Raw genomic sequence first — 22,863 nt, 5'->3', positions numbered from 1 at the left:
AAGTTAATTAGCCAAAAGATGCCCTGATTTCTTTCTTCACAGCAAGATCTGTCGTTTAATTTGTCAGCAAGTGTGTTCTCACATTTATGGTCCCAGGCACCACAGGTATGAATTAGGGACCAGCTCTGACCACCCAGTGGCACATGTCTTGCCCTGAATATTCTACTGGAAACCTACTGGGATTTGCTGGGCTCCTGTGGCTATGGCTACCAGTGCAATGAGTTTGAGACTCGATGACATGGGGAGTGACACATGAGGTGCTGGGTGCTTGCATGTTGCTCAACAGCACAGAAAAACCCCTTCTATGCTCCTCCAGAAACTGGAAAAAGAGTGTTTCCTCTTAAAATGCTTTCTTCTCCCCATGGCCCTGGAGAGGGCAGATAATGGAGCAGCTGCCTAACACATACGTCCAGGGAAAAGTACTTCTAAAACTTCAGAGGTTAAAATAATGTCAAGTTATTTTTAGTAGTTTTTCATTCATTTTAATTTGCCATTCGTCAACATGCAGCAAGGAAATCAGAGAAGCATCGCTCACTCCTGGTGGGTTCCTTTCCCCATGCCAAGCTATGCTGAGCCAAAACATGCAGACCTGAGCTGTGCAGGGCCAGGCTGTGCTGAACTGGGCTGTGCAGGGCCAGGCTGTGCTGAACTGAGCTGTGCAGGGCCAGGCTGTGCTGAACTGAGCTGTGCAGGGCCAGGCTGTGCTGAACTGAGCTGTGCAGGGCCAGGCTGTGCTGAACTGGGCTGTGCAGGGTCAGACTGTGCTGAACTGAGCTGTGCAGGGTCAGGCTGTGCTGAACTGGGCTGTGCAGGGCCAGACTGTGCTGAACTGAGCTGTGCTGAGCCAAGACATGCAGACCTGAGCTGTGCAGGGCCAGGCAGCTGAACTGAGCTGAGCTGAGCTGAGCTGTGCCATGCCTCAGAAGCACCTCTGCTAATGAAGACAGGATGAGAGAGCTGGGGTTGTTCAGCCTGGAGAAGAGAAGGCTCTGGGGAGATCCTAGAGAACTTAGAGACCCTTACAGTGCCTAAAGGGGCTCCATGAGAGCTGGAGAGGGATTGTGAGCAAGGGCTTGAGAGCAAGGACAAAGGGGTATGGCTTCACACTGCCAGAGGGCAGGGAAGAATTTCTTCCCTATGAGAGCAGTGAGGCCCTGGCTCAGGTTGCCCAGAGCAGCTGCAGCTGCCCCATCCCTAGAAGTATTCAAGACCAAGTTGGACGGGGCTTGGAGCAACCTGGGACAGTGGAAGGTGTCCCTGCTCATGGCAGGGAGCTTGCAACAAGATGATCTTTGAGGTCCCTTCCAACCCAAACCATGATGCGATGCTATGACTCTATACCATGTCCCCACGGATCAAGCCGTGCCAAGAGGTGCCAATCCACACGGCACCCGGTCCAACCCAGCCGTGCCAGCACCAACAGGTGGCGACACGCACCCGCGGCACCCCCGAGCCGGGGGCGCGCCGGGGCCGCGCCCGCGTGGCCCGGTACGGTCTGTGCGCGTCCCCGGCGCGGCATGAAAGGACTTCCAGAGCTCCCCCGGCCTTCACGGCCCCCCCTCCCCGATTTCGGGCTGGTTAATCCCGTGTGGAAAGGGCAGCCAATGGATGCGGCCGTTGCGCGGGGTTGGGATTAGCGGCGGGGCGAATGGCTGGCACTTTTACTGGGATTACAGAACAAAGAACTGCTCTCCCTGCCCGATTTGGGGTGAGGGGGGGGGGAGAGGAAAAAAAAAACCACCAAAAAACCAACACCCCCCTCTCGGCTTCTTTTCATTCCTCTAGGCCCCTGTCGGGTTGTACCGGCTCCGCCCGGGAAGCGGCGGGAGGCGGCGGGAGGCGGCTCCATCCCGGCCCCCGCCCGCCCGCCCCCGCCGCTCCCGCCGCTCCCGCCGCTCCCGCGCAGCCTCGCCGGGGGAGGCAGCGGCGCCGCGCCCCAACCGCCCGCGGTAAGGAAAAGTTTTGGCCTCCCCTCCGCTCTTGACGGGTCCCCTCTCCACCCCCAATGCCGGCCCTGTGGGGGGAGCGGCGGCGGGGGCACTGGGGGTGCGCGGTGCGATGGGGGAGCGGTGGGGCTGGGGGTGCGGGATGCGGGGGGCAGCAGGATTCGGGGGTGGTTGGGAGTGGTGGGGCAGGAGGTGTGCGGGGCAGCATTGGGGATCCGGGGGGAGGGTGGTGCTGAGGATGCAGCGCAGGACATTGGGTAGGGTGAGCGCTGGGAGATGCAGAGGGGCAGCGGAACTGCTGGAGGGGGGTACGGCTGCAGGGCTGCTGAACCACATCAAGCCTCGGGGGATGTCAGTGGGCAGCAGGACTGCTGGGGAGATGATGGGGCTGCGGGGTTGGGGCGGCACTAGGGTGGGGGGGCATGCTGGGCTCTTTAAGGCTGAGGGATGCTCTTTAGGGCTGAGGGTTGGGGGATTCATTCGGGCAGGTGGGGGTTAATGGGGCTGTGGGGATGCGGTGTGGCATCAAGGCACGGGGGATGTTGGGGTTGCTGCAGGGGATGCTGAGATTATTGGGGCTGGAGGGATGCTGGGGGAGGAATGCCAGGCTCATCAGTGTCGGAGAGTTCAGGGGGGCAGTAGGAATACTGGGAGCTGATGGTGCTGGGGGATGCTGCGGGGCAGTGAGGCTGGGGGGTGCTGCAGGGCAGTAGAGCTTGTCAGGGGCTCTGGATGTTATTAGGGTTGGGAAGGATACTGAAGATCTGTAGGGCTTGGAGATGCTGGGGATATTGGAGCTGATGGGGTGTTGAGCTCATTGCAGCTGTGGGGTCACTGGGGCTGGTGGGGGGAATGCTGGGGTGATGATGGGCCCTGGGGTTGGTGGGATCCGTGGGGGCTGTGAAGGGATGCCAGGAAGCAGCAAGTCTGGGAGGGCATTAGGAGCTGCAGAGGGGGTGCAGGGAGCAGTGGAGCTGGGATAGGGATGTCAGGCTGGCCCTCAGGGGTGGCCCACATCCTGAAGGCATTTCTGTGACCACCTCCTGCCTTGGCTGTGCTGGACGGTGCCAGGCAGGAGGGGAGCTGGAAGCAGGGCTCTGCCTCCTCTGTGCTGGTGTGGGGATTGGCAGCAGTGCTGCTGGAAATAGAAACGGTGCTGAGCTGGTGGAGCACTTGGGGCTTCGGCCAGACCAGTCACTGGCCTGGGCACCGTGGCCTGAAGGAACAGGCATCCTGTGCAGGGTGAGAGGAGGATTTTTGGTGCTGAGGGATGGCTGTGATAGGGAGAAAGTTGCTCCCTGAGGAGCAGGTGCCCTTGTCCTTGCAGCGTGTGGGGCTGGCAGTGGGTTTATCTGGGATAAGCTGTAAATTGGAGTGATCCTATTAATGTGCCTTGTGCAGGAGTGAGCTTGGACCCGGCGGTGCTGTGCAGGTAATCCTGGTGGGCTCTGGGCACTGCCAGGCAAGGGCACTTCGGGAGGTGATGGTGCCACTCAGCACGATGGCAGAGCTGCTATGGGCACTTTGAGGCTGGTCACCCAGCCTGCTGCCACATCTGTCACCTGTCAGTGTGATGCTGTGGACATTGGAGCACCTGGGGACATCAGTGGTGGCCTTGCATAACGGGAGCTTCGGGGTGTCTGCTCTTGGTGCTGCTCCCACTGAAGGAGCTGTTGGAAGTGCTGTAGCTGGGGAATAATCCTGTGGATGTGAGAGCCTTTAATTCTCCAGAGGCCCCCACAATGCACCCAGACCCATTAAGCTGGTCATTGCCCATCTGAGCCTGCAGAATCCCCTTCTGTGGAAACTGCTGCAGCAATATGGGACCACCAGGATGAGGGCTGACCCTGCTGGCAGCCGAAGGCTGTCCCTGTGCCTGTGCTGCAGCCCCTGAGGCAGAGCAGCAAGCCTGGCACAGCAGCACGTGCTGCCATGGGAGCAGTGTCAGCAGCTGCGTGTCAGGGCTGTGTGTCAGGGCAGTGTGTCAGGTTTTATCAGCACCCGAGGGTCCCCTGCTCTCCTCCCTTTAGAGCCAGACTGGTTCCCTTTAGAGCCAATCTTCCTTGCAGAGCCAGACTCCCTGTGGCCACTGAGGGACAGGGTGCCCTGCTTTGGGGCCATGCCACTGGTTTCCCTTGCACCCTGGCTCTCCAGGCTGGCACAGCCTCTCAAAGCCACATTTCTGGGGTGCCGCCTGCCAGGGATGTGTTGGCACTCTGGACAGGAGAAGGGATCGGGCAGCTGCCCTCACGTGGTGCTTGCAGAAGCTGAGGAATGAATGGATGATGCCAGGGATTTGCTCTGGTGCTGCTGCCTGCTCCTGCTGTCCCTCCTGAGAGGGCTTTCCCATCTCTGGAGGAGCTGCTGGTGCTGTGGCTGCTCGTTCAGGTTTGCTAATGAGGAGCTGGGGCAGATGAGCAGGAAGCTGCTCAAGGACACGTTTAACAACCTGTCTCTATTGCCTGGCTGAGACACAGTGCCCACACTGGCAGCCCAGCCCTTCCTTTCACAAGAACCTTGCATGGGGCAGGAGGTGACAGGAAAGGTGGGCTTTGGGGCCAGCACAGAGGGTACAGGTCTGGTTGTCCTACATGGTGTGCATCACATATAACTGGAGTGATGCTTCTAGGAAGGAGAAGAACACCAACCCCCAAAGTCCCAGGCCAAAACACAACCTCTGGCCTCTGGAGTTAATGGGGGATTCCCGTCTGCTTCTCCCACAGGAAATAGCTCAGATGTTTTTTGGCAATTATCAATGCCCTGGACTTCCTTCAGGAATTTTGTCAGCAGCACCCCAGCAGCCAGGCTGCGGGAATGCACAGGGATCCAGCTGGAGGTTGGCTGCAGGGCTGACCCCTGGCCTTGCTGCTGGCTGTCCCCATCTTGGGCAGTGGTGTTGGGCATGGTTTGGTTATTCTGAGTGCTGCCAGCGCCCATTTGCAGATGCCTGTGGTGAGTGGAGATGATGATGGTTTGTCATGGAAGAAAATGTGTGAATGGATCCTGCTGTTCCAGGATGTCTGGGCTGAGGTGCAAGGGGTGTGTGATGGTTTGGGGAAGGGGCATGATGGGCAGATGACGGGCTGTGTAATTGTTCTGGCTTTGCTCCTCTAGCCACATGTGTGGTTGTGTTAACACCTTGCCAGTAATGACAGAACTTCTTCAGGGCTTTGAGGGGGAGCAGAGGTTTGCCACCACCAGAGACCTTCTTGAGGACAGGGAAGGACCTACTGGGAGCCCCTCCCGAGATGGAGATAGCTATCCATGAGCTAAATATGTGTTTTTTGGCTCATTCATTGGGAAGAGCCCAGCTGGAAGCTCCGGGGAAGGGGTCTGGTGTTCATCTGGGTTGTGTCCAGAGCTGTGGGGCTGTGAGTAGAGACAGCCCCAGCTGGAGGTTTGCAGAGGAGGTGGCAGCTCTTTGGAGACTGGAGTGAAGCCTCCCAGGGCTCTGCTCTGCCCTGTGGCAGCCCTGTCCCTTCGCAGGGCATGTTCAGTTTGCATTTCTTGAAATGTTGTTTTTAAAAAGCAGTCAAGAGCTGCAGGAAGCTGCAATGGCCCCAGGTGGGCTTTAGGAATTGTGGTCATGGGGATTTCTGGCTCGCTGTTTTGATGCTTCATTTCTTGGTGCTGCTCCCTTGGTTAAATTTGCTTCAATCCCAAGAGTGGTGGAGCAGTGGGCTGGGATGTTTCTGCCAGAGACCCCCAAATCAGCTGGGACATGTGGGACCACCTCATGTCCCATCCTGGTCCAGGAGCTGCTGCCAAACACCACCTTAGGAGCTCACCCAGAGCACAGCAAGGCTCTCCTTGCTGTGGGAGCAAAGGAAAGCATCCCTTGAGTGAGGTGCTGTGGAGAAAAGCACTGGGCACATGGACCCCCCCTCAGGAGCTGACGGTGCTGAGCAGTATTTACATTTGTCCATGCAAACGGCTTCTGTGGGAGTTTTCTGGCTTTACATTGTCTTGTCTCTGCTTTGTGCTGGTCTAAGTGGTTTAAAAAGGTAATTAATTAATCTGGGTGGAATAAGTGGGGGACCAGTGAGGAGCATCACCACGTGGATGTCATTGTCCTTTGCCAGCGTGTCCCTGCTCAAAGCCAATCTCCACCTCTCATATGAGGGCTGAGATGTCCATCTTCATTTTCTTTACATCTCTGACATTAAACAGAGCAAATGCCAGTGGGTAGGTTGGTGTGGACCCAGGACGGATCCTGGAAATGTGCCGTGTAGAGCCCACCTGCATGCCTGCAGAGGGAAGAGACAAGCCCAGATGCCTCCTGGCCATGGGTGACATCCCCTATGGGGTGTGCTGGGGTCTGGCAGTGCCCCCGGGCCATCCAGGTGGCCTCTAAGGCTTGTGGTGGGCACCACAGATCTGCTGTTGATCTGTTCCCACAGCCCCACAGTTAAAACCTGGGAGCCCAGAGGTGCTTTGAGGTGTGGATCCTGGTGGAGATGGCTGGGAAGAAAACTGCTGGGCAGGATGGTTTTAACCATTTTTAATTTTTGGATAATTTACTGAACTTTTTGGTGATATGTGTGGATGCTGGTTGCTGCCAGAGTTGTGTGTCCTGCTTGGCTTGGTTTCTTCTGGAGGAGAAACCTCCCCCTGCAATGGATGCACAGAGATTGCAGATTTATGTGCTTCTGGGAGAAGAATATAGAACCTGGGCCTTGATGGGCAGCAGCACTTTTCAGTCCCAGTTCAGCTCCCTGGATGAAGCAGGATGGGTCCATGGGGTCCCTGCCATGGGTTGTGCCATGGTGTGGCTCTATAGGAGCCCTTGGCTTCCTTCTCCCTGGCTAAAAACCTTCAAAGCTTTTCACAGGTAACTGTTGTTTGGGAGAACATAGGGGCAGTTGAGCTGGCTTAGGGAAAACTTAGAGTGGGAGTCTTCCAGAGAAGATGACACTGGAAACAAAACACCCCAGTGGGTGAGAAAGATCCCCATGGTTTTATCTGGTTGCTGTGCTGGAAGTTGCTTCACCCACCTTTACTGGGATGAGTGCCTCTCTGTGCCCAGGTTTTGGCAGAGATCACGTTGTGTCTTTGGCTCCAGCTGTGTCTGTGTGGATGCCTCCTGCCTGGGAAGCCACCTACAGCTCAGTACCTGTGAGAGGTGACCTTGCCTTGGGGCACTGGCTGCTCGTTTGCTGCTGGGCTCCAGCCTGGCAGCACCAGAGGAGTGGCCCTGGGCAGTGCAGACATCTCAGGCCATCTCACCCAGCTGGAGGTGGCTCCCTGGAGCTGGGCAGAGCTCCCACGCTGACAGGATGCACAGATGAAAGGGACAAACCCAGCCCTGCTGCTAATGAGCAGCAATCTCATGCCAGCCATTAACCCTGTCCACCTCATAAGGGCTCAGTGCCAGGCTCGTCGGTGGCACCAGTGCCAGCACTGCCCTCCCTGCTGCCACTGTCACTGAGTGCTGCAGGAGGCTGGAAGCTTTTGGGTGAGGCTTGGGACAAGCTGCTGTCCTGCTGCAGGGCTGAGATCCCACAGGGATGTTGGTGGCAAGGGAAGGGATTTCCCTGGATGGATGCTGCTTCTTGGACAGTCACAAAAGATACCATAAAGTTGCATTTGTAACTTTACAAATGGTAGGGTGGATACTGAGTCCAGTGGGATGGGTGTTTTGGCATTGGTAGGATGGGGCTGTGCCCACTGTGGCTGTGCTTTGGGATCTCTTTGAGGCTTCCACCAAAGCTACACTCCTTCCCACTGGGCTGGATTTCTCCTTGTTTCACTGCAGGGTAGGAGACAGGGATGGAAAAACCTGTAGGAAAGGCAGGATTATGTCTCCCTAATTAGTAGGGACCTGATTATCATTTCTTCCCAGAGCTCTGGTAATGATTAAATATGTGGGAATTATCTTTTATTATTTGTATTGCATTATTATTTAGGAGGCTGGGACCCTGTTTGCTGTGCAGACAGGGAATGACAGTCCTTGCCAGGAGGAGGAACGCTGTCTCTGGCGTCCTGCTCTGGGTGGATTGGGGGTTGAGCTCTGTGTGCCCCTGGCATTACCCAAATTGCTACAGCAACTCCCCACCCCAGCACTTAAAAGAATTTAAAGCATTGAATTGTATGTCTTTTTGCTTGCATGTGAGTCACATCTGTTTTAGTATGGGGAAAAAAAAAATCAGTGTATTACTGTGACCTCTAAAATCACGATTTATATAAAGATCTAAAATTACATATATATTTTTTTGGCACCAGCATTGTCAAAGCCCAGGCGTTGGCCACTGCTTTGAGATGCTCTGGCTTTATTGTTGGAGGGCTACAATAAAGCAATCTTGTTAGGTAAACATAATGATGTTATGAGCCACCATCTGCTGAGGAGCTGCTGCAGGGAGCAGTGGGAGCTGCCTGCTGTACTGCTGCTCCCCTGCCACTTCCTGCTGCCTGTGTCAGATGTGTCCTAGGAGGAACACCAGTGCCTGCTATGGATGGGGAAGGGACTTTCTCTTATGGCTTCCTCCCTCTTAATCAGCTGGCACGTGAGCTGCTGAGCCCTTCCAGCTGGTGAGGACCAATTCCCACTGGAGTGCAGCGAGGCTCTTGGGGTGATGGGGGGTCATTGGCCAGCTTCCCAAAAACTGGGCCACCACACTGCTGAGCTGTGGAGACCCAGAGGTGTTGGAATGCTCTGAGGACACCACAAGGTGCCCCCAGGTGCCTGGGTCCCACAGAGTCATCCTTGCTCCCACCTGAGCAGTGGGACACCATCCTGGTGACAACAGTGACCCCCCCAACCCCCCTGGGTGCAAACTTGCAATCACTGGCATGAAGGATTGCACTTGGTGAGCAAAATATGCGAGGAACTTTGCTTGTTTAAAATGCCTTTGGGGTTTGGGTCTTGAATAAACATCCTAGTTGGGGTTTGGGTTGGAGGATTTCATCCTGGGAAAGGCAGGCTGGGGGGAAGGGAGCTGCTCCACTGCCCCCAGCCTGCATGCACCTTCTGACAAGGTTAAAAATTGGCTTCATTAGGAGAGGATCACTGGAAATAAATTGTTCTGCACCCTTTAGGGGAACTGCTGGGCTGTAATTTCATCTTGTCTTCCTGGGGAAAAATGCCCAGAAACCCTTTAAGTGAAATGACAGCATTTTACCCTGAGCTAGAGTTTGGAATTTTTGCCCCCCAAAATGTGTTCACCTCCATGCCCTCAGATGAAGTTCATCCAGGATCTTGAATCATGGAACCATAGAATGGCTTGGGTTGGAAGGAATATTAAAGATCATCTTGTTCCAGTCCCCTGCCATGGCAGGGACACCTTCCACTGTCCCAGGCTGCTCCAAGCCCCAATTTCCAACCTGGCCTTGGGCACAGCCAGGGGATCCTGGGGCACCCACAGCTGCTTTGGGCACCCTGTCCCATCAAAGGTGGGGGGTTAGCTGGGGCTCATGTGCCAGCTCTGCCAGCCCTGCCCCACAGCTCCTTGGGAGGTGCTGGGCTGGGCATCAGGGCATTATTGCCCTTATAAAACAGCATAGCCCGAGCAGAGTGCCCCAGTGCTGGTACTGCAGATCCACAGGCAGAGGTGAGTGGGTGGTGACCTTTAACAGCACATTAAACATTTATTAAACCTGCCAGAATTAGTGTCAGGCTGTTTTGGGGTTTTTTGTTTGTTTGTTTAAAATGAGAGAGGAGAAAAAAGACATTTAAGAGAGACAAGCATGACTGGTGTCATGAGCTGATCAGCCTGATGCATCCAGTCCCACATGAGCTCTCAAAGTGAAAACTGGCTCTGGGATGGACCCAGCACCCACCTGTGCCCTTCCCAAGGCTCCTGCTGCATCCATGGCCCCCACCTCCATCTGTGCCCCTCAAATACTTATTGGGTAGGTGGGCTAATTTTCCCCCTCACCTGTCTAAAGGTTTATTCCTTTGGAGGGTGGGAGAGGGAGATCAGCCCCATTTCTCACTGGTACTGTCTTCCCACAGTTCCCCCCAGCTTTCCCTATGCCACCCATCTGAGGGTTGTGCGCTCTCTTGGAAACTTCTTTGTTTCCCCACATTTTCTGTTGTAATTTATGTACAATGCCACTGCTTGTTGGAAACCAGAGTCTTTATCTCTGTGGGAACTTCACCTGCAGAGATCCAGCCCTATTGCTGCTTGCACAAGGCTCTCCATGGTAAAAGGCAGCTCCAGTACCACTGCTGTAATGCAGATGTTTCCTCTGTTTCCACATCTGTTAAGGGTGATGCTTGGCTCCCCTCTGCACCTCAGCGCTCTCTGAGCATCACCTGCTCAGTTTGGAGCTTAAACCCCAATAAATTTTCTCCCCATCTTCATTTACTTCTCTCTCCCCAAGCAGCATAGGGTCCTTGAATGTATTTTTTTCTCCTTTTGGTTAATTTTTTTCTCCTTTTTCCTGAAAGCAAGATGAATATTTCAAGACCTGCTGATTTTGAGTGTGTCATGGAGCTGATGTGGTGATGCCAATGGGCAGAGCAGAGAGAGTGTGTGTCCCACAGGGCCAGGGGTGCCTGTGGTCAGGGCTGGCACTCCTGCAAAGGGCTATTTTTAACTCCTGGGCTGGTGCTGGGATTGCTGTCAATGCATCTGAGCACGTAGGCGTCCTTTATTATTTTGAACATGATCATTCAAAATAATGTGGAATTGTCTCTGCTCAGGGGAGCTGCTGCTGTGGATGCTGCAGAATCCAAGGAGGCTTTTTGCATCTTGTGGGGGGTCTCGTCCATGTGCAGACTGGATGGACTTTGCTGTGGCATTGTCCCCATGGGCCCTGGAAGCTGGGGCCTGGTGGCAGCTTGAGCTGGCACTTTGGAGGTGCAAGACCAGGAGAGGAAAAGGGGAAATTCTCCTGTCAGGGTGCAGGTGAGGAGAGCAGCAGGAGGGTGACTCTTTCTAGTGCTGCCTGATGGCTTCCTTGTCTTCATGTGCTGCCCCATGTCCCCATTCTCCACACTCCCCAAAACCAAAACTGTACCACTGGTGCACACAGCATTGCTTGTCTGTGAGCCAGGACACATTGCTGGGGTCTCTGTCTTCTTCCTCCTCCCCACAACGCTGTTTGTGCCTGGGTCTGTTCAGGGAGTGCCAAGCTGAGTCTGTACCCCCAGTGTGTGCTGAAGCCATTGTGATACCTGTGGAAACCCTTCCTGCAAACACCATTCCTCTCAACCTTTCTGTGTGTGGGTTTTCTCTCCTCCCCCTTTACTAACCCACCTTTCCAGTGATGCTGTGATAGGCATTTAGGCCAGGAACTGCCTTCCCAATGATGATTTTGTGTCCTCAGTAGCAAGGCAGTGGATGTGGGGTCTGGGGGAGGTGTTCATGGGGATGGAGCAGTGTCCCTCCTTGGAGTTGCTGGAGAGATGCAAGATGACCCTCAGCTCCTGGGCAAAGCCTCTTCAGGGTGGCTGGGCTGGTTTCTCCTCCCAGTCCCAAATCACTGACCCTGGGTAGAGGTTAAGGTGCTTCCTCCCATCTTGAGGAAAAACAGCATTTTGCTTTGGATTAGTTTTTGGGGCTCTCTCTGGGTCAACAGGTTATCAGAGGATGAGGCAGAGTGGCTGAAATAAATCCTATTTATATATTTACCTGCCCACTATGGAGTAGTTCTGTGTTTACCTGCTCTGGCTGCATGTGCAGTGAAGAGCTGAGCACAGAATTCACCCCCTTGCTGCACCTCTTGCCTTTTCCTTCCCACCCATTTGAGAGGAGCTGATTGAGGAATGAATTCACAATCCCAAGGGTCCAAGTGCTGTGATTGCTGTGGGGTGGGGATGGATGAGGGTGAGTGTGCTGCTTCCTGTGCTTGTGCCAAGTTTTGGTGTTGGGGTGATTTGATATTTGGGAATTCTCATTTTTTATTGGTTCCTACAAGTTTTGTGGCATGTGAGGCTGTGTGAGTCCTGATGGGGGTTGGGTCTGTGCTCAGCAATGTCCTGAACTGGGGTGATGGAGAGGCTGAGTTGGTTTCTGGTGGTTCATCCCCTCATTGCTCACCCTATGGATGATCACATTGAAGGGTTCCCATTTTTCAACTCAACAAGCCCTTGTACAAAAACTAAGCTGTGAATCCCAAAATAAGCCATGAACCCCAAATATAAGCCATGAACCCCAAAAATAATCCACATGCTCTCTACCTTCCCTGTCCCAAGGTGCTTTTCCTTTACCTAGCCCCCAAAATCTCTTTTTTGAGGGCCCAGACCCACCCCCCCCTGCTCCATCTCCTGGAAGCATCACCATGCAGAAGCTCAGTCAGCATCCAGCCACCTCTCTCACACACTCTCATGGTTTCATGATGCAGATATATTTATTTTCTGTTATTTATGAGGTGCCTGAGCCAAGCTCTTCGTTTGCCTGGAGGCAAGGAGCCAGGGTGCTTTATGGCAGCTTTGGCACCCCAATCCTGCCCTGGGCACCCCAGGAGTGGTGGGTACTGGACCTTGGGTGCTTATTTCCCTGCCCCTGCATCCAAAGTAGGCTCTGAATTTGGGACATGCTTCTCTTGTCGGGCGCCAGAGCTGCCGATTAAGGGAAACGTGCCACAAGGCAGGTTTGCTTTGCAGGATTAAAAGCAAATAAATATTTATGCATTATGCAAAGCAGCTCTGATAAGATATGTGTGTCATTGGGAATTTGAAGCAGTTTCAACTTGGCCCTGAGATGAAGGGGTGTGTGTGTCGATGTGGTATGGGGGCTTAAGAGGATGTTTCTTCTCCTGCTGCAGAAAAATAAAAATAGAGAGAGGAAAACAAGAGGTTTCTTGCTTCTTGGGCTGCTCTGGTCTTGGGTTTCACCATCTCCTGCATCCTTGTGTCTTTAGCTGCAAAAATGGAGAAGAGCCAGGGAGAGAGAGCAGTGCAGGCAGCATTTTGGATGCAAATATAATGCTGGCCCCGCTCCTAATATTCACTGTGTTTACACGTAAATGCAAACAACTGTTGACTTAGTTTCAATAGATAATGTATTTCATAACACAATGGAAATGAGAATTAAGCTGGAATTTAGCAGGAGGGAACATGTGTTTCTGCAAGACCTTGGGCTCTGCTGGCCCCATGGTGTTGGGGGACACCTCTGCCAATGATTGCCCTGGCTAATCCTTTCCAAAGCAGTGTGAGAGGACAGGGGCAGGGCTGGGGGCTGCAGGTTCAGGGAGCTGAGCTGACCCCCTGGCAAACAGGGGTTATGGGGACCAGGGCTGGTCTGGGCCAGTTTCTCCCTGGGAAAGAAGGGCTCTGGGGTGGGTTGAGGTGTCAGGGAAGGCAAATGCTGTCCCAGGCTCGAGCCTGAGTGATGACAAGTCCTGGAAGGAGGAGGCATCAACAGCCAGGTCACCTTGTCCTGACGTGACTCCCAGCAGGAACACGTGGGAGAGGACCTGGCTTGTTTTGGGGCCAGAGCCTGGAGCCATCCCCACAGGGCTCCCAGGGGCCAGCCCTGGGATCAGGGCTGTCATCAGAGCCGCTCCTGCTGCATCTGCCCTAGGCTGGCACACTCGCCAGCCCAGTCCCTCTGGGAGCACCAGAGAGACCCTGGCACACAGCAAACCCCTCCAGGGCTGCCCTGCCCAGGTGGAGGCGCCAGTGTTGGTTCCTCAGAGCCCCCAGGGCCAGAGGTGTTGCTGGGACAGCAGCTCTCTGTGTGTGGGTCTGTCCCATCCATCTGTCCCTGTCCCTGGCTGGCTGCCATCAGCACAGCTGGGCTTGTGGCACTCAGGGCTCAGTGTTAAAAAAGCCAAGCCTTTGTGAATGTGGGGATAATCTTGTGGGGTACCCCCGAGATGTATTGGACACTGGGGAATCTCCCCACAGGAGCTGAGGGGGTGACATCTATCCTCCATCCATTGGAGAATCTCCCCACACTGGTGGGGACACCTTGCTCACCAGCTGCAGAGCAGGATCTGGTGTTGCTGCTCCAGCTGGGATGCTGGGCAGCCCCCCTGCCATCCCCTGTTCTTGCCTCCCAATGGAAGGTGATGTCCCTGCCTGGGTTTGGCTGTGGCAGCAGCAGTGGCACGGAGCCCTGGCAGGGTTTGCATGGGAAAGGGCAGGGTTTGGGGCTGCTGTCATGGCCAGAGGCTGCCTGGGCAGGAAATGGGGATCCTGGCTGGCTGCAGCTCCCAGGCAGCGCTGTCAGTGCCTGCCTCACCCGACGGGTCACACCAGGGCGGGGGCAGGCTTGGCTTCACCCAGGGCTGCTGCTCTGCCAGGGTGAGTCACTGCCCTGTGCAGGGTGCCCGGCGCTGGGCAGGCACCAAGGCTGTGGGTGGCAATAGCTCTCTGCACACGTGCTCCCAGCTCTGGGCTTGGGGTGACCCAGGACCTGCTCTCACCTTTGTGACTCATCCCTTAAAATAAAATAAAATAAGGGAGAAAGGAGCGGGGAGCAGACAGGAATGGGAAACTCAGGGAATGGGATGCTCCCATCTCTGAGCCTCCTTTCATCCTCCTTTAAAAAGCCTTTTTTTTTTTTTTTAATGAGTTTATTTATGTAGCCAGCCTGGATTAGCAAACAGCCCATCCTGTAACGCACGGAATACTCAGTGCTGAGACACCAGTAACCAGAGAGAAATACTAGAGATAAAATTAAACATAATGAGATTATGTGGCATCTCTCTGTCAGGGACCACCTTATGCAGAGCAAACTAATTGCCTGTGCAGAGCAGAAAGTGGGTGATGAGCACTGTCTGGGAGCTGGGGAGGGGCTGGTGCCATCAACTGCAGCTTTGCAAAAGAAAAAAGCGTTGGGGTTGAGTGCTGAGGAGCAAGATGAGGAGCCCAACAGCTTTTGGGGGACTGGGATGGAGCATCCTCTTGTGGGCTCATTGTCCCCAGCAATGAGTTGGTGCTGCTTGAGTAGCCTTGCAGTTTGAATAGCTTTTTGCTAGATAATAATTAATAATAATAATAATAGTAATGATGATAATCTAGAGCAATGTCTGGTTAGATAGACAGGGTGGACATGCCAGTTGAGCAAGAGCCAGCATATGGCATTGGGCATTGTTCAGAGAAAGCAAACCCCCTGCCAGGGTGTGGGGTCAGGGCTGCAATACCAGGGGCATCATATATATGGGATTTTTCCTTAATTTAGTGGGGAGAAAAAATATTTTTAAAAAGCCAAAAAGCATGTGTCTGTGTAATAAAAAATTCAAGTTAGGCTCTTAGTGATTTCATGGAAAACAACAGGCTTTTTATATTGGCTCTTGGGGTAGGAAGAGAGCAGGCTAGAATAAAGATTTACAGTCTTTGGGAGATTAAAGGCCCTTGGTACATTGTTCAAATACCACGAGATTAGTTTCCAAGGAGACGGATACCAGTTGCCATAGGCACCGGGGGCCAGGAATTAGGATTGCGATTTTTTATCCTGATCACGCAACCAGGAGCTGAATGCTGTTAAAACTGGGCTTTAAATAACCCCAGTGTTAGTGTGTGCACTGCTGAACCAGAGCAGGGAGCAGAGTCTGCTTGCCTTCCCCTGCTCCAGCACCCACTCAGGCATGCAAGGTGGGGCCCAAGTGCTCATGGAGGGGTGCAGGGGGGTACAGGGCTGGGAAGGCTGGTGCAATCCCAAAACCAGCCTTGCAGGTTGTCCCATGACTTCTGAATTCATTTCACCTCATTTTTTTTCACTGAGCATGGTTTGCCATCATCTTCTTGCAATGACCAGCAGTGATGGTGGTGCAGGAGCTGGGGATCCTCCCAGATCCATGGAATCATGTGGTTTGAAAGGGACCTTAAAGGTCACCTCGTTCCACCCCACCCCCGGCATGGGCAGGGACACCTTCCACCAGCCCAGGGGATGTACCAAGGGCTGGAATTATCAGCCTGCTAATTTTGGCTTCCCCATGCCCATTGCTTCTGGGAAGTGCAACCTGAGCCCTGGCGTTGGAGGTGCTGGAGCTGCGTCTCTCCTTCTAGGAACCGCCAGGCAGAGGGGTTTTGTGGGAAGGGGTGCTGAGCTCCCTGGTGCAGGCAGAATTTTGGGCTGGGCATCTCCTTGGGGAGGGAGGCTCAGCTCTGGGAGCTGTGCAGGCACCCAGGTCCCTGAGGCTGGGTGGTTCTGCTCACCCACCAGCCACCCTGGATCTCATCTTGGCCTTGCTGACCCCAGCCATTCACACAGAGCTGCTGGGGCAGGGTCCAGCCTTCCATGCAAAGTGTTTTCAGCATCCCTTCCTGCTATGCTGGGAATGCTCCAATTAACACTTTTTTCCGCCTTGTTTTTCTTTAAAATTTCTTTAATAAATGAAGAAACAGTTGCTGGAAGCAAGAGCTTCTGTGCCTGCCTGCTGTGAGATTGCAGCATGGAAACTTGTGTGGAGCTGAAAGCAGTGCTGCTGGAGCTCCACAGGCACAGTGATCCCCCTGCAGCTGCCATGCCATGGAAGTGTTTATCCTGGGGGAGATGAGATACAGCTTCTGAAGGGCACTTGATCCTCTTCTATCTCTCTTTGCACTAGACAGAAGCCTGCTATAATTTTATTATGTTATATTAAGATATGCACCTCGGCTGGGCTTAAGGAAATCAAGGTGGCTGCAGAGTGCTATGCCCTGGTTGGAGATGGAAAGTGAAATTCCTGTGGTAGACACTTTTCCCTGTGGGAGCCCCCAGTTTGCTCTTTGCTTCTTTTATAAGGGGGACTAAACCACAGCAGGTGCCAGATTATCCAGGAAAGCAGAGCTGAGGCAGCAATGCTGGTGAACGTTGCAGTGCCTGTGTGTGTGTGAGGAGCTTTTCCAGCAGGTGCCTTGGGATTTGTGGGTAAAATAAAACAGGGGAGGAGGTGTTTGGTCATGAGAGCTTGCTCTGCCCTGTACTACCCACTTGGAAAGAAACAGGGAGGGGAGATAGAGGGTTTGGGAGAGCCAATGGGCAGTGAGGTAAGAGCTGTGAGCACAGAGGGGATGCAGCACAAAGCAGTGCTTGCATCCTCACTGTGCTGGCATCAGTGACCCAGACTGCCCCAGAGGGTGTTTGTCCCCCAGCTCTGCTGCCTTCAGTCTTTGGAGAAAGGTATCACCTTGAAAAGCTGATGTAGGCTTGACACCTTTCAGTCCTGGAAGAGCTGGGACAGGAGCACTCTGTGCTGGGTTCAGCCCTGGCTGGATGGGCCCAGAGAGTGGTGGTGAATGGTGCTGCATCCAGCTGGGGCCAGGCACCAATGGTGTCCCTCAGGGCTCTGTGCTGGGGCCAGCTGTGTTCAACATCCTCACTGATGATCTGGATGAGGGGATTGAGTCCATCACCAGTAAATCTGCAGGTGACACCAAGCTGAGAGTCTGTGTCCATCTGTTGGAGAATGGGAGGGCTCTGCAAAGGAATCTGAACAGGCTGGATGGATGGGCTTAGTCCAACAACACAAAGTTTAACAAATCCAAGTGCCAGTCCTGCATTTTCGCCACAATAACCCCCTGCAATGCTCAAGGCTGGGGATGCTGTGGCTGGACAGTGCCCAGGCAGAAAGGGACCTGGGGGTGCTGCTCAACAGTGACTGAACGTGAGCCAGCAGAGTGCCCTGGTGGCCAAGAAGGCCAATGGCTCCTGGCCTGGATCAGGAATGGTGTGGCCAGCAGGAGCAGGGAGCTCATTCTGCCCCTGCACTGGGCACTGCTGAGGGCACACCTGAGTGCTGTGCCCAGCTCTGGCCCCTCAGCTTGGAAAGGACATGGAGGGGCTGGAGCACATCCAGAGGAGGCAACAAGGCTGGAGAGGGGCTGGGGACAGGCCCAGTGAGGAAGCCCTGAGGGAGCTGGAGGTGCTCAGCCTGGACAAAAGGAGACTCAGGGCTGCCCTCATCACTCTACAACGCCCTGAAAGGTGCCTGTGCCCAGGTGGGGTTGGTCTCTCTCCAGACAGCACTGACACAATGAGAGGACACAGTCTTATGCTGTACCAGGGGAAGTTTAGGTTGGATATCTGGAAAAAATTCTTTGCAGGAGAGTGATTGGATACTGGAATTGTCTGCCTGGGGAGGTGGTAGAGTCACTGTCCCTGGATGTGTCTAAAAAAAGACTGGACAAGGCACTCAGTGCCATGGTTTAGTTGATGAGGAGGTGTTAAGTCATAGGTTGGACTTCATGATCTTAAAGGTCTTTTCCAACCTAATTCATCCTGTGATTCTGTGAAACATAGCAAAATAAAAGGGAATTTTTGGATGTGTGGAGAGATGTGGCAGCAGTTGGACCAGGTTTGGGGCTGGGGGTGCATGGACACCCACATTTAGGGGATCACATGTGTCCTCAGCAGATGCTGCTCACACCAGCACAGCACCTGGGGTCCCACAAAATCCAGAGCTCCTTTCTTGTCCCAGGAGGGCTGTGCTGCAGGGCACCCACACACAGGGCATGGCTTTGGGCTTTTCAGGGTGTTCAGACAGCTGAGAGTATTTCTGGGCATTTTGTGAGCGCCCTGGAGCACAGTTATATCTGCTGTACCACCGCCATTGGTGCTCATGGAGCCCTCACCAGCTACCTCTTAGGGACACAGCAAACCATCCTGGCATGGGCATGATCTGCTCGAGATGGAGATGATGATGATGATGATGATGTGGCCACAGAGGCTGAAGGCTGGCACTGAGTTGGGTGTAAGGGATTTTAGGGTTTAGCTGGCAGGACAGGTGGGTTAAAGCAAATTGCCCATGTGGAGCAGGTATCCCCACTGCTGCAGCAGAAAACCCAAGGACAGATGTTTGGCAAACATGGGACCCTGTCACAGTGCTCCTTGGTCACATCTGCCTCTCTGATAGCAGTTCTTGCTTAAGCAATGAGAAAAAAGCACAAATGGAAATTCAAGCCTGTCCCTACCCTGGCTTTTGCCCTTGCTGGGGTTTCCAGAGCTTTTTGCTCAAATGGCTCCAGCTCACCAGGCACCTAAGATAATATAGTAATCATGTATATATGTATTTTATTTTTTTTGTTTTGCTGGAACTGGGTTTGGTTCATTTGGGCCTCTCACCATCTCATCAGAACCACTGAGGCAACAGCTAGAATTTTCCTGGAAAAATGAATAAGTGGATAATTTCCTGCCACTATTGTGTGGAACTGTGGGCAGGACCAGTGCAGTGGTCAGGTTTTTTCTTTCCCCTTTTTTTTTTTCCCCAGCTGCTCCATGGAAACATTAGAGGGGCTGGTGAGGGGATGTGGCTGCTGTGGGTGCAGGGCTGGGGGGCCCCTGGCCCATTTTCAGCAGTTCATGAGCCTGCCTGGTTTTCCCTTTGCTGCAGCACAGGTGATTCATGAGTGAAACTACCCCGGGGCCAAGTTTCTAATCTTTCCCAGGATTATCAAGGGAGATGTTGAAAGAGCCAAGCAGGAGATGACATCCTGTGCCAGCTGTTGCACACAGCACCCTGTTCCCCTGAGATTACTTTGTGGACGAGAAATAATTTAAAAAATAATAAAATTTGATAATTAAAAAAAAAACCTAAAAAATGTTAAACCAATGTGCAGATATTTGCTTTGGCCCTGTGACAGTGGTGTGATGGTCCTTGAGCAATGGTCCCCATTGCTCCTGGGGTTGAGGATCAGTTTGCAGAGGTGTGATGGGGCTGTCCCAGGAGCAGAACCCCTGGGGAAGGTGACACCAACCCTTTGGGGGTGTCCCAGAGTGGGGTTTCAGTGGGACAGGCTGCTCTGCACCCATCCTGCCCACCCTGCTCCCTGCTGCCAGCCTGAAGTGCTGTAAGAATGGTTTACCCTAGTTTTCCTAAAGAGGACTTTCCCTTTAATTAGACAAACAACTTCAAGCCCTGTGTCTTAATTTGATTTAAATAAGCCTAGCACTTGCTGGTGAAGTTTTCTTTCCTCCCTTTTATTCCACCCTTCCTTAAATCCGCTGTCATGCTCTTTGTGACCACAAATGATTAAAAGCTTTACTGGAATATTGTCCCCCCCATCCCTTAAAATCCCATTGTGTTACTTGAGTCATCTTTTTGTTATGTTTTGGATTTTTTTTTCTTGTTGAGTGATTCTTGCTTTTACTTATTAAACAATCAGCCAGGAGAAAGGGATTCTTTTTGTCCCAATCTCCTGCAGGACAGGAAGGGGATGCAGGTACCCTGCCCCATTTCCCATTGATGTTATCCCTGTATTTCCTATTGGTTCCCTCTCTGCAGCCAGGCCCAGCTTGTGGCTTTGCTTTTTGCAGCCAAGAGAGGAGCATCTCTTCCCTGGAAGTGCTGATTCCTGTGGGAGGCCATGGCTGAGCAGGTTGGTGCAGCTCTCTGAGTGGATGCAACCAGCCCCACCAAGGCAGGGATTGCTGCTCCAAAATGCTGCTAGAAGGCAGCAGAATGTCCATGTGACAACAGCCATATTTAGTAATAAATAGGGCACTCAGAAACGTGTACAGGCATCCAAAACTTTGCTGTTTTTTAAAGTAAAATGTGCTGTTTTCTAAGCAGATTCTCGGGGGAGTGAGGAAGGGAGTGATGCCCCCTGGAGCAGGGCAGTGGCTGTGCCCAGCTCAGCTTGGTGGCACCACCAGCACCTCCCTGTTTCCTGCCAGCTGCAACAGGGCATCTCTTATTAGCCCAGCATCCATGAAAATAGGGAATTCCAAGTTCCCTGCTCCTGCAGAGCTGCTTGGGAGCTTGCAGATGAAATGGGCTCTTGTCTGTCTGTCCATTCTTGCATGCACAAGCTGCAGGGCTGGATTAGGGCAGATTGCTGCCTGGTGTTGCTGTGATGGTGAAGCTGGAGGTGCCTGACACAGACCTGTCCCCAGCATGGGGACACCTGGGGTCTGTGCCCAGCTGCAGGACCATATGTTCGGTTTCCTGCTTTATTTCCTGATGCCTATTCAGGCCAGGTTCCTTCCTCCCAAGATTATCATGGAGGAGTTGCCCATCAGCTTTGTTAGAAAGTGTCAGATGGGTGGAAAAGGATTTTCCTGGGTGGTTGTTAGTGTGGCTGAGGTTCCAGCTCTGCCATCTGCAGGTGCCAGTGGAGCCCCAGCACTGCTTGGCTGCTTTCAAGAGCTGGCAACATGGGGAAAAACCTGGAGGGCTCATCCAGAGCAATTCCTGAAATTCGGTCATTATTATTTAATGGGATTTCTCTCCCCTCTTCATTAGCTTGTTGCAGACCCTTATAGAAGTTTGTCCAGAGCAGTTGTGTGTGTCCCATCCAGGAAGTGTTCAAGGAAATTGCATGGGGCTTGGAGCAACCTGGGACAGTGGAGGGTGTCCCTGCCATGGCAGGGGGTAGGAATGGGATGGGCTTTAAATCCCTTCCAACCCAAACCATTCTGTGATTCTTCATAACATGTGTGTGCTCAGGCACCTGCAGAGATGCCAGTGTGGGGGAGCTTGTTATTTTGGGCCAAACCCCACCATTTCCCCAATTTCATGGGGCAGCACAGCTCTACTTTGCATTCAGATTCCTTCTGCTTGGACACAGGTGCAAGCTAGGGCAGGAAGGTGAATTTGGGGGTTTGCTGGTGCCTTTAAGCCATGTTTTCAGTGAGGCTGGGCAGCTGTGGTTATCGACTGCGTGGTAAATTGAGTTATGTGCAGGCAGCTTCATCTATATTCCCCACCTTCTGCCCATCCAGCCTTGTTAGGGATTCTCTAGCCTCCTTCATCCATTTGTGAGCACATGATTTATGATCTGGTTCAAGTGGTTTATGAGCTAACTTGCTGCCCTTTATTGGCAGGATTAAGGCTGGGTGCTGCAACAGTGCCCTGCAGATGGAGGGGTGGTAGCTGGGAGGGATGTATTGGGTGCTGGGGGTGGTGCTGTCTCGAGTGTGGGTGTCCCAGCATGGGTGTTTTGGGGGTGACACCTTGCCTCAGTGTTCCTGCAGCACTGGCATTACCATGAGTTGAGATGAGACATGAACACTGAGGTGCAGGAACCTGGTGCTGCTGCTGCATTGTGGCTGGGTCACAGCATTTTCCCCATTTGGCTGTGGGGGATGGAGATTCTGGGCTGAGCCTTTTTTCAGGTATGTGGTCTCTGCACTGCACCTTGTCCTGTTCCCCCTGACACAAGAGCTGCAGAGTGGGGTGATTTCATTAAGGAATCCCTTGCCATGAGCTGCATCTCAGAGCACCCTGTGACTTTGACCTGTTTCAGGGACACTTTGGGTGGCAGGCTCTCCTCTTGCCCAGGATTTAGAGCAGGAGGCACAAGGACAGTCAGCACGGTGTCTTCATGGGGACAGAGCCATCACCCCTGCTCACAGCTGCCATCAGAGTGCTCTGTGCCCACTTCAGCACCACATCCTCTGCTTGCATGGCCACAGGCTGCAATCTGGGGTGTCCCACCATGCAGCTGCTCCAGTGGCCCCTGTGGTGGTGGCATCTCCTCGAGGGTGAGCTCCAAATGCAGAGGTGATCTGGCCACTGCTGGTGCACACAGCATTGGCTCCAGGGTTTGATTACAGCTCAGCAGCTCCTGCAGTTATCTGCCTTTAGCAGAGGACTCATGGGGATTGTGGGGCTCAGGCTGCTGTGGCCTCTCTGCGTGCCTCAGTTTCCCCTGTGTTCCTGTGCCAGCATTGCTCCTGTACCACACAATGGAACTGAGGCTTCTGTGGTGGTGCTCAGCTCCAGCTCTCTGTTAGCAACAGTGATGCACAGCTCTTTCATTTTTTTTTTTTCTCTTTTCAGGTGAATATGGCCTTGGCAGGGAAGCCTTTAGATGTGACACTCCCCACCTCCAGAGCTGACCAATGGAATATGGTTTTTCCCCAGAGAGACGAAATCATCACCAGCTTAGTGTCTGCCTTAGACTCCATGGTAAGAGGCCGGTGGCACCCCTGTCCCCATCCCCCTCCCTCCTTTGGCCTCCATTTAGCCAGGCTGTCTGGGTGCAGGGCTGGCACACGATGCCTGGTGAGCTCATTCCGCTCTCCTCTGCTGCTGGAAAGCCCAGGGAACTGCTGAGAAATAAAAACCCTTTCCTGCCCTGACAGCCATAAGGATCATAAAG

At 53.4% G+C, this 22,863-nt stretch overlaps 1 protein-coding gene across 4 annotated transcripts in view; it reads left to right on the top strand.

Moving 5' to 3' along the window:
* The first annotated feature begins 1,816 nt into the window (after positions 1–1,816).
* GTF2IRD1 (GTF2I repeat domain containing 1) overlaps positions 1,817–22,863 on the top strand; it is a 69,975-nt gene continuing 48,928 nt past the window's right edge. For all 4 annotated transcript variants that reach the window (XM_064729044.1, XM_064729047.1, XM_064729048.1 and 1 more), the window contains exons 1-2: positions 1,817–1,949; positions 22,542–22,670. In XM_064729044.1, the coding sequence (XP_064585114.1) occupies positions 22,548–22,670 (123 nt within the window). In that variant the 5' untranslated portion in view covers positions 1,817–1,949; positions 22,542–22,547. The remainder of the gene's footprint in view (positions 1,950–22,541; positions 22,671–22,863) is intronic.

Source organism: Zonotrichia leucophrys, chromosome 19 (assembly GCF_028769735.1).
Source record: "Zonotrichia leucophrys gambelii isolate GWCS_2022_RI chromosome 19, RI_Zleu_2.0, whole genome shotgun sequence".
Taxonomy (NCBI): domain Eukaryota; kingdom Metazoa; phylum Chordata; class Aves; order Passeriformes; family Passerellidae; genus Zonotrichia; species Zonotrichia leucophrys.
The sequence above is the reverse complement of the archived record's forward strand: the minus strand, read 5'-3'. Positions and strand labels throughout refer to the sequence as shown.